The 11,840-nt window shown below is 39.3% G+C and overlaps 1 protein-coding gene across 1 annotated transcript in view; it reads right to left on the bottom strand.

Moving 5' to 3' along the window:
• Positions 1-5,924: 5,924 nt before the first annotated feature.
• Positions 5,925-11,840, bottom strand: part of LOC135085608 (uncharacterized) — a 227,278-nt gene continuing 221,362 nt past the window's right edge. Inside the window, exons 13-17 of the mRNA XM_063980383.1 lie at positions 10,396-10,494; positions 9,497-9,613; positions 7,626-7,745; positions 6,992-7,099; positions 5,925-6,490 (exon numbers count right to left, since the gene is read on the bottom strand). Coding sequence (XP_063836453.1) covers positions 6,399-6,490; positions 6,992-7,099; positions 7,626-7,745; positions 9,497-9,613; positions 10,396-10,494 — 536 coding nt within the window. The 3' untranslated portion in view covers positions 5,925-6,398. The remainder of the gene's footprint in view (positions 6,491-6,991; positions 7,100-7,625; positions 7,746-9,496; positions 9,614-10,395; positions 10,495-11,840) is intronic.

The raw sequence follows: 11,840 nt of genomic DNA, 5'->3' as shown, positions 1-11,840 counted from the left end.
ACTATATTATTTCTAAACTATACAATATATCGAAAAACTGGTTACTGATCCTGAAAGTGCTTCATGAGCATTGGTACCGTTTGAAAGATCAAACGGTACCAACAACAGGTTACAGAATAAACTGGAACTATCTGAAAATTCAATGCTTCCAGCTTCCTTGCGAGAACAATATTCAAATAAGTTTCAGACCATGTTAAAAATTATCGTAGAGGAGCTGAGGTAGAATACAAGGAGATAAAAAAAACTATGATATTTGATTTTCAAATATATTTCAGTAATCAAAATATAATAATAGGCTTACACATTAATAGTTACAAATCGTATCTCGTGGCGTGACCAATTGTTTTACAAAAAAGCAAAAGAATACCAAAGTAACCTTTACACAAAGTAGTCCAAAAAAGCCGGAATTTATCACAAAAAAAATGTAAACATTCAATGCCCCTAGCCGAAAAATTAAAAACATATTTACAAGCCGTAAATTACAATTTAGAGTATTATAGATTTTTTTACATAAATCGTTAGTGCACTTATTCACATGTGAATTCCGCTTATTTATTTAATAAATAAATAAAAACACGAAGCTTCCTTACGCTAATTGTGATTTTACTTTAACATGTTGTGCACGTAACATCATTTTAACCGACGAAAAAAATGAATTAAAAAATGGCTGTAAGAAATCTTTCGTTTTAATTTTTCAATATAACCTATCGCTATTTATTATCTTCGGTTATTTAAAAATTAATACTTTCATCCTGTATTTTATTAAAAATGCGTTTACACCTATAAAATATGATTGTATATAAATTATCCAGCTAGTTTTATTTACAATAGTCTTTTTGGGCTACATTTTTATATTTGTTAGTTGTTTTAAACAATTTTCATTGTAGGCAAGCATTGTCGTCAATTCTTTGATCTTAGAACTAGGAAAATAATAGCTGTCATAGAGATTATCACAAAAAATTCAGGAAACCAATTGCGCAGGGAACACGGTTCTAGATGTATTTACATATTTATTTACTTTTTTTATAACCTTAAAATAATTTTATATCACAAATAAAATCCCCAACTATTTTTTCGTATGAGCAATTATATATTTTTTAATCTACTATTGGTCAAGATATACAATGATTTTTGAGAAAGTTCAAATGAAAAAGTACAGTTAAGTAACACCTATTATTAAATGTTTCAATTAAATACGAATAAAATCGGATAAACTCTACATTGATTTTAATTAGAAAGTAAAATAAGGATGACATCAAAAATATTTTAAATAGGTACATAGGGATTTTTTTACGTAGTTATCTTTTTACTTCTAATATCGATAAAACCTAAAAATGAGTTGTTTTAATTTTAATCACTGGGATGTTGAGCAAATGAGCTCAAAAAAAAACATTTTAACCAAAAGGTTCGTAAATTCTAAGTTTATCCGATTTCATTCTTATAACTCAAAAAAGTAAAATAATGAAGAAAAGTGGACGTATTCAAAAAAGAAAAAACAATAAAAAGAAATGCTGAGCATAATTTTTTCTACATTTATGTCTATCTAATTAATTTAGTCTTAATTTTTAATCTGTATAATATTTAGCATACAGTACAAATTTTATGTATACTTCGAAAGCGTTTTTCTCTATAAATTATTTATATCATTATAAGTATTGTACAAACTCTGCCAATTTAAACAATAAAAAAAAATATTTAAAAAAAACCTCAATTTTTAAATGCAACACGATGGCAGAGGCGATGGATACGTCCTATTTTAAATTAAACGTAAAATCAAAGTTTAAATTACAAAGATAATTTAAAATCGCATATTTATCATCACCAACTATACCTTTTATATACAATTTGATCACGTTGCTTCGTTTCTTTTCAACATTGTTTTGTTGTCGCCTAACCTAAAACTAAATTTTATATAGAAATTCCATTTTGTGTAAAAAAAAATGTCATAGATTAAAACAACATAAAAACATGGACAAATTAGTTAGTGTTTACTATGTCTGTGACACGCAAAGAATAAAAAAAAGCTGCCAAAAATTACACTGGAAAGTTATTAAATGCATCCGAATCGCATGTTCTCTCGAATATGCACTTTATCACAATCAAAGCAAGACTAAATTTGTTATAACCGAGTACGCTAACTTTGCTAGAGCTTGGTCGTGGTTTGATTTTATTAAAAAGTTTCTACCCAATTTTTTAAAGAAAAATATTCGCGCTCAGAATATAATTTTAAGAGATTTTTTTGATGCAATCATATTATTATCATAGGGGCGTACCAAAAAATAGTTAATATACACAGTGACCATGCCTGTATACAGGATGTCCCAAAAAGTAGTGTCAAGCCGAAGTCCAGAGGTAGCGCATCACTAGGGCTGGCATCTAACAAGTAGTTTATCAGGCAGTTGTGAATTGGCAGTAAGTATATTTTCTTATACCCAATAATTATTAAAAACATTTAACTATTTCACATACACCCCTATAAATGATAATACATTTTATTCATAGAGGATCCTGTATACTCTATTGAATTCTAATTTTGAAATTCAAATCAGTAACTGACCTTTTAGGCCAGTAGAATTAAACACAAAAATTGATTAAATCGGAAATAATTCCTACAAAAGATTTTTTTGCTTTAATGGCTTCATTGGTTGCCCATTAAGACTCTCCTAAGTTTTCGACTTCGACGGAGTTGTGCTTAAGTGGTGGGGGCCCCCGAAAGGGGCGTTTTTTCGGTTTTCCGGTTATACCGCGTAAAGGACTTACCCTATCGAAAAGTGGTCTTCATGACGGTTAAAGGGCACTTAATCCTGCATTGAATAAGACCAAATTCATATGTTTTGGACAAACCGTTCTCGCGCTAAAGTTCGGCAAAGTAGAAAATATACGTATAATTAATGACCCTCTCCACGTCCAATGGTTTGTTACCCACATGCTTCCAAGCCTTGTAAAGGGTCGCCTTAACCAGTGTAACCCTAACAAGGCTCACGAGTTTGATTCGCTTATCCTTGTTCGTCCCAGCCGTTCCTTAACTGCGGTTGCTGTACCTCTTCCTGGCACTCTCCTGAACGACTCTGTGTTACCTAATGTAGCTGCCCCTCTTCCTTGTACCCTCCTGTACGATTTCATTGCTTAGCCATATGCCTGGTCCAAGGTTCGACGCCACAAAATCAACTTCGTACGAGTGAAAATAGTTTAAATACTATTTCCCGTGCTTGCAACATTTTTCTTTACTGCTTCGCCTCTATTAGTCGTAGAGTGATTGTATATATCCTATAGCCTTCCTCAATGTATGAGCTATTCAACACAAAAATAATGATTTCAATCAAACTAGTGATTTTTAAGATTAGCGCGTTCAAACAAACAAACAAACAAAAAACTCTTCAGCGTTTTAATATGAACTTGTTGTTGTTGATTTTTGGCGTCGAACCAGGCATACGGCTAGGCAACGTAGTCATGCAGGAGGATACAAGGAAGAGGGGCAGCCACAGTAGGTAACACAGAGTCGTTCAGGAGAGTGCCAGGAAGAGGTGCAGCAACCGCAGTTAAGGAACGGCTGGGACGAACAAGGATAAGCGAATCAAACTCGTGAGCCTTGTTAGGGTTGCACTGGTTAAGGCGACCCTTTACAAGGCTTGGAAGCCTGTGAGTAACAAACCATTGGACGTGGAGAGGGTCATTGATTATACGTATATTTTCTACTTTGCCGAACTTTAGCGCGAGAACGGTTTGTCCAAAACATATGAATTTGGTCTTATGCAATGCAGGATTAAGTGCCCTTCAACCGTCATGAAGACCAATTTTGATAGGGTAAGTCCTTTACGCGGTATAACCGGAAAACCGAAAAAATGCCCCTTTCGGGGGCCCCCACCACTTAAGCACAACTCCGTCGAAGTCGAAAACTTAGGAGAGTCTTAATGGGCAACCAATGAAGCCATTAAAACAATAAAATCTTTTGTAGGAATTATTTTCGATTTAAAAGCTAATTCTACTGGACTATTTGCCCTGTCAATTTATACGATTCTCATTGGCCAAAATGCCATCTATGCCATTCCTATTGGTTGTCTATTATACAACTGTCAGTTAACTGGCTTGAATTACAAAAAATTTAAGGGAATATTGAACTCTATATCATCGCATGAAGTTCAAAATGCTGTGGCAAGAATGAGGATCAGTACTGTTGTAGAAAATTCAATAAAACTAGTATCTACGTTAATCTTTAAGACATAAGAAAGATATATCTTTTTGAATTATCCAAATCGGACCATTACTTACGAAGATATTAAGTAATAAACATAGGCCGTTTTTGCCGCTAAAAGTCAACGTACGCAAGGCCGCGTGACGTCATTATATCCGAATCGAGCGCAGCCGGCGTACTAATGGGATGGAAAATATTTTTTTCCGGCTAAACTATCAGTTTTAGAAAAAAACTTTTAATAACATTTATTCTTCAAAATAAAGTAACCTATCGACCAGTAATTTTAAAAAATAAAAATTGTGAAAAATAAGTATTGCTATGTCCAAAAACCACATTTTCATAGGATTCGATGCAATGCGGAGACGCGGTTGGGGTGAGTGTAACTTAATGATTGTTTGTATTGAACATAATAATACTTAATATGATGCTAATACCCAGTTTCTGGCCTGGGGGGGGGGGGGGGGATAAGTCATACCCAGCTTATAGCCTGGGGGGAGGGGCAAGCCTTACCCAGCTTCTGGCCTTGGTGGGAGGGGGGAGAGGCAAGTCATACCCAGTTTCTGGCCTGGGGGGGGGGGGGGGGGGGGGGTAAGTAATACCCAGCTTCCGGCCGAGGGGGAGTCATACCTAGCTTATGCTTATGGACTGGGGGAAGGGGCTAGCCTTACCCAGCTTCTGGCTTGGGGAGAGGGGGGGGGGGGGGGATGGGTCAAGTCATAACCAGTTTCTAGGGCTGGGGGGAGGGGCTAGCCTTACCCAGCTTATGGCCTGGGTGAGGGGGGGGGGGGTCAAGTCATACCCAGTTTCTGGCATTTCTGGCATGGGGGGGGGGGGTGTCATACCCAGCTTCTGGCCGAAGGGGAGTCATATCCAGCTTATGCTTATGGCCTGGGGGTAGGGGCAAGCCTTACCTAGCTTCTGGCCTGGGGGGAGGGGGAGGGGTCAAGTCATACCCAACTTCTGGCCGAGGGGGAAGTCATGCCCAGTTTATGACCTGGGGAGAGGAGAGGGGCGGGGTAGTCATACCCAGCTTCTAGGCTGAGATTAAATAGATTTCCAGCACGGAGCGGCTGTCCTTCCTGCAGCAGCTGGCCCGCCCATGGGAACGGCGAATAGATAGGTAGGTGCGTAGGTTTAACTCAGAAAAACTAAATAACAGGTAGGTATTATATTAAGTGTACATCGAAATGATTTTCATAGCAATGTCATATTGTTAGAAGTTATACCTTATTGTTAGAAGTAAATAAATTAATACTTATACATTTTTATATTTTACTTGGAAGAAGATATGACTCTAACAACACTTATGTACACTTTATTTGAATAAATCGCCAAATATACCACCGCGGAGACCCCAATCGCGTCTCTGCGTGCCATTGAATCGTATGAGCGTATGGATTTTTTGCGTTATTTTTCACAATTTCCATTTTTAAAAATTACCTATCGATAGCTTACTTTATTCTGATGAATAAATGTCATTACATTTTTCTCTAAAACTGATAATTTGGCTAGAAAAAAATATTTTCTATCCACGCAGTACGCCGGCAGCGTTCGGATCGGATATAATGACGTCATCGTCCCCGCGCCGGGCGGTCAGTGAACTTTTTTAGTAATTTGGCCATAACTTCGTCAATTTTTGTCGTAGAACAAAAATTTTTGCACTGTGTATTAAGGATTTCTTAGCCCTATAAATCTGCATTCACAGCTAAAAATCGAAATGATCCTCATTAAGTTGTTTATGTAAAAATCATAGATTCAGCAATTCAGATTCGGACTTGGAATACCTACTTTAGTATTTTTTTTAAATGTTCAAGGTGTTTATATTCAACCAAACTTAATCTTTGTTTTCGATGATATAAGAGTGATTTTTCAATGGTGTTATTTGACGGATAAAATTAATTACTATAAAAATTTTTTCACTGGTACATTTTCATAAATTTTATTCCATATCCTAATACCAAACCAATCCGCATTCCGCTTTAAAAATGTATAAAATTGGTCAATAATTTTGATGTTATCGCAAATCTAAAAAAATCATTCCAAAACCGACATCAAGCTTTATAATCTGTGCAAATTCCAAGCCCGAATTTAAACGCGCCAAAATCTGACATTGACGTTTTACGAGCGCGCCAAAATCGTTGACGTTTTACTTTTTAATCTAAAACCAAACCACGGCACAAGGGTGAACAGCCTACGCGCCGCGGTATCATCTGTAAGCGAGCACGCACAGTAAGATCAGAGCCGTGGAAGTGAGACGGGACGCGTCGCTGTTGTATTTGCTGCTCTGCTCGCACGTGCCTGGAAAAAGAAATTGGAAATTGAAAACCTGTTCAACAATTTGCAGTGAAAATGTTTGGGATGTTTAACTGCCTAGCTCGTATCAATATTTATAACTATGTATTTTAAACACTGTAAGCCCTTGAAAAAGAGGCTGACAATAGTGACTGAGTTTCCTGCGTTTCTTCTCTGCACTGGCCCATTTATTGTCCCGAAGCCGTGGTAGGGTTAATACTGGGACGTGTAAAAGTGCTTTATGAAAGCCTAGTCTGGTCTGTAAGCGCGTAGAATTTTGTCCAATGACCCCAAGCTACCCATCCTTATCGCTCGCGCGTAATTATATTGCTGTCGCGACTGTGCGACGCGCGCCCGCAGTGAGTGTGCGAGCGCGACAGCAACTTACGCGCGAGCGATAAGGATGGGTAGCCTGGGGTCATTGGACCAAATTCTACGTGCTCACAGACCGGGCTTTACTTGCAAAAATTAAATGAGTTTTATGAGTTTTTTTGTATAATTATTTACCGTTGAGCGTGAGGTTATACGCTCGCTCGCCGCCGGCGCCGGGAATAAGCGAGCGCGAGCAAGCGCGCGCGGCACTCAGAGACAAGCCGCGCGACATGGAGCGGGACTCTGGAAGGAAAGAAAAGCGTTTTATTAATAAAACAAATCGAAGTAAAAACTACACTCTGTAAAGACTGGCAAAAAGCAAGCAGACTGAAAAACAATAAAGAAAAACACTAACGAAGCTCACTCTTTAGCTCTACTCTTTTCCTTACCGCTCCAAAAATCTAAGTAAAAACTGTGCTATGGTTTTCTTTGGGTCTCAAAATACCTTTTATCAAACTTCATATACCTAAGTAGGTATTTAGTGATTTAAGTGTAAATTAGTAATAAAAGCCTCAGAAACTTTCACATTTAAAATATTAAAGCCTGGTCCGTGAGCACGTAGAATCCCGTCCAATGACCCCAAGCTACCCATCCCTATCGCTCGCGCGTAATTATGTTGCTGTCGCGCTCGCACACTCACTGCGGGCGCCCGTCGCACAGTCGCGACAGCAACATATTTACGCGCGAGCGATAGGGATGGGTAGCTTGGGGTCATTGGACGGGATTCTACGTGCTCACGGACCAGGCTTTAGTAGGGTAGTTAACGTACCGTTAGCAGCGTGCGCGGTGTAGATGAAGCAGAATGTGTCTGGTCGGGGCGCGCGCGGGCCGGCCGCCGCCACCACGAAGCCCAGCGAGCCTTCCTGCCAGCTGCCGTAGCACGTGTACACTGGAATATAGACAATAGGGATGTTTCCTGGGTCAAAAAGCAAGAGTTTTAATTAGTCCGTCAGTTAACTTATCAAAAAATACTCTACACGTATTTTTCACTTTTTCAAACTAATGAAAATTTAAAGAGATAAAGCTCGCCAAAGTTCATAAGAAGAGGCCCGTGACGTCAATGCGTGCATAAAAGTGCCGCACGTTGTGACGTCGTGCGGAACTTCAACGCACCATAACTATGTAATTATTTGTTAGATTGACAAATAAAAATATATGTGTCCAATATTTTTTGATATTAAACATGACGGACTAAAAATTTTTTTTTAATAAACTAGCCTATTATTGATGTTATACTTTGTCACACATTGTTTTATAATGTAAGCTTCCAGTTATTGGACACATAAGGGCCATGTAGTTGAGTTATTGATCGTTTTTAGGGTTCCGTAGCCAAATGGCAAAAAACGGAACCCTTATACATTCGTCATGTCTGTCCGTCCGTATGTCACAGCAATTTTTTTCCGAAACTATAAGAGCTATACTGTTGAAACTTGGTAGGTAGATGTATTCTGTGAACCGCATTAAGATTTTGATGTAAAAATAAAAAAATAATAATAAATATTGGGGGCTCCCCATACTTAGAACTGAAACTCAAAATTTTTTTTTCATCAAACACATGCGTATGTATGGTATCTATATAGATAGGTCTTCAAAAATGATATCGAGGTTTCTAAAATACTTTTTTTCTAACCCGAATAGTTTGCATGACATGATCCAGTAAGTAGTTTTTTTAATACCTCGTAAATCGTAAACCGCTTATTACCGCGAAATCTTTCAAACAAATAACTTAAATTGAAAAAAAAAAAATCAATGGTACGGAACCCTTTGTGCGTGAGTCCGACACGCACTTGGCCGGTTTTTTTATTGAATTAAAAATGGCATTTCTATTTCAACAACTAGGTAAGAGATTGCGACTGATGGAGATAAAAGGGCATTCAGTTGCAATTTGCATCTGAATTAATATTCATTAAGAAGGTTCTAGGGGTGTTTTGTCCAATGACTGGAAGTTTACGATGGTGATAGGCCCAAAGTTGTGTCAGAGTGGTTAAACCCACTGTATATGCAGATTGTTAGTAAATTATTAAGCTGTGGCAGGGACGAAGGGGCGCCGCTAGACAGTCCTTAGTACCAGGCCTGTTCATCTCCGCGAGTTTACATCGAAAACAAAACACGCACGATGGCCCACCTACAGGATACTATTCGACAAGGCCTCACATACGAGCGAACATTGACTCACGCACGCGTATTCTTGTGTATGATGGAAGATAATAAAGAAATTGGTGTACTAAATACTGTGCAGTATTTAACTGCCTAAATAATAATAAAAACACAGAATGTACTTTTTTAAGTTGCCTCAAGACACTGAGAGGTAAATAAGTAGTTAATATTATTCATGATAATTCATGCTAAATCATGTATTTCCTCCGCCAACGTCACATCATTTTACCGAAGTCAGCCCAATAGCTTCGGCGCAGTGCCGATCACTGACGTTTGTCAACAAAATGGTGCTTGACTCTTGAGACAGGCTAAATTACACCATATTGTTAATGACATTGAGCATACATTTTTTTAAATACTTTCGCGAAGTAAAACTTCTGTACTTAGTACTTATTATTATTCTGTGTTAGTACTAAGTTTCACGGAGCGCCTATAAACACTAAGATCCGAGGGGCGCCTCCATAGATGAAGATGGCTACTCACCAGTAGTCAAGCAGTGCGACTTAAACTCAATAGTGTCCTGCGAGGCTCCGCAGTTGAAGCTAGCACTGTCGTACGAGCCTTGGTAGCACTCAGCTGCTTCGTTAGGATCTGGATCGCCTGGAGACAAAGTTACAATGTTAGCGTGAATTCACAACATGTGTCAAGATTGTAAATTATAAATAACTTGAAATAATCTAGCTGCCTAAGGCGGGAATCGAACCCACGACTCTAAACGACTTCTACGACGTAGATGCAACTCTTAACGCTAAAAAATAAAAAAAATAACTATGTGCTTTTCAGTATACAGTCAGATATTACAGTTTTGTGTGAGTGCACATGGATAGTGTAGGTGTAACAGTTTATATTACCGCTTTTTAGCAATCGATCTGAGGCGCAAGTCCACCACAATTCTGTCACCTTCACCTCTTGTATTGGTAATTTGGTAGCAGCGTGACGTGTTTAATTCTAAGCTGACCACTACCTTACTTGAACGTAACTATAACCACAGCAGGTGTTTTTTGTGTGGATTTTAACAGATTTTTGACATTGTAAAGTAAAGTAAAGTAAGACGGTGCAACCTTACTTCAACAAACGTCAAAAATCTGTGAAATCCCATACATAAAGCACCGGTTATAGTCATAGTTACTGTCAAAATTAGGTGGTGCAACTGAGCGAAAACTATTTTGTTTTTGTGTTCAATTATTTCATAGAAATATTTTTGCGATTTTTTAAAAGGTTGATGCCCGTTTTCTCCATCAATCCCTAATTTCATAGAGGTCACTTAAAAAATAGGGTTTGATGGTGAAAACGGGCATCAGTCTATTTTTGGTGATCACTCACACAAATGCAAAGAAAATCTATGGACGCTGCTGATGATGATGATGATGATGATGACTCACCTATAGTTGTCTGCTGCCGCCGCTTGCGCCGGTCGGCGAGCGAGTTGACCACGGAGTAGCGTCCGAACACCGGGCAGCGTGCCGGCGTCAGGTACGTCGCTGGAATGGAGAATACATTGTTAAAATCATTGGTTAGATAGATTAACTGTCTCTGTGGTCGGTTTGGCTGGTGGTAGGGCTTGTTCTAAGTCCGCCTGGCTAGCTACCACCAGCTACTACCTAAGTCTGTCTCCATAACAACAATGTTAACAGCATTGCTGTGTTCCGGCAGTTAGAGGTAAGATCCTCCAGTGTCCGGCAGTTCCTCCGTGGTAGAGGATTCCGGGTGAAGCTCGCTTTCGCCTTTGGCTTGATCGTCACTTACAATCAGGTGATATACCTACAGGCCAAGCCAAGAGCTTCCTCGTTATGGATAAAATAACATCATTAAGGTAGCAGAAAAGCGCTGGACGCAGGCCGCTACCAATCGATCAACATGGAAATCATTGGGGGAGGCCCATGTTCAGCAGTGGACGTCCTGTGGCTAAAATGATGATGATGATGTCACTCACTACTCGTTAGTGAATGCCTTGTGGATTAATAATCCCAAGAGAGTACGCCGCGTGTGTTTTGTTTTCGATGCCGACTCGGGAGATGAACAGGACGGCTACTCCGAAACGCTGTTTACGTAGTTTCGGGTCTATCTGTCATCGTCGCTCGCACTGGCATCTAGCTATCTCTAGCTATCTATCTATCTATATCTAGCTATGCGTGAAAGGGATGGCAACATTCGAAACTTCCGATAACGTTTTTCGAAGTAACCCTGCAGGCATGGTACTACATATTCTGTGGCTGGATAGTCTTCGGGATAGAATTTTTTCGATTTTCGGGATTAAGAATGGCTGAGGACTGTATTATTCTGTGGCCGTCCACCCACAAGGTGGACTGACGACCTGATAAAGGTAGCAGGAAGGCGCTGGACGCAGGCCGCCACCAACCGTGCGATGTAGAAGTCATCGGGGGAGGCCTCCCACAGCGGTATGTATTAACAAACATAATATTACCTATTTGGTTACAAATCTATGCTGCAGTGGAGAAGAACTTGTAGTAGTAATTCTCATTTAAGAATCATTGCGTCAATATTGAGAAAGATTTTGATTTGTTTAATTCATTAAAGGAAACTTGCTAAAGCCCGGTCTATGAGCACGTAGAATTTTGTCCAATGACCCCAAGCTACCCATCCTTATCGCTCGCGCGTAATTATATTGCTGTCGCGACTGTGCGACGGGCGCCCGCAGTGAGTGTGCGAGCGCGACAGCAACTTACGCGCGAGCGATAAGGATGGGTAGCTTGGGGTCATTGGACAAAATTCCACGTGCTCACGGACCAGGCTTTATCTACCTTTTTTTTCTAATTTAAAATGTTGGCTGTGGAGGCACGCACTGAAAACCAGCGTCGGGGCACGC

This window comes from Ostrinia nubilalis, chromosome 29 (assembly GCF_963855985.1).
Source record: "Ostrinia nubilalis chromosome 29, ilOstNubi1.1, whole genome shotgun sequence".
NCBI lineage: Eukaryota > Metazoa > Arthropoda > Insecta > Lepidoptera > Crambidae > Ostrinia > Ostrinia nubilalis.
The sequence above is the reverse complement of the archived record's forward strand: the minus strand, read 5'-3'. Positions and strand labels throughout refer to the sequence as shown.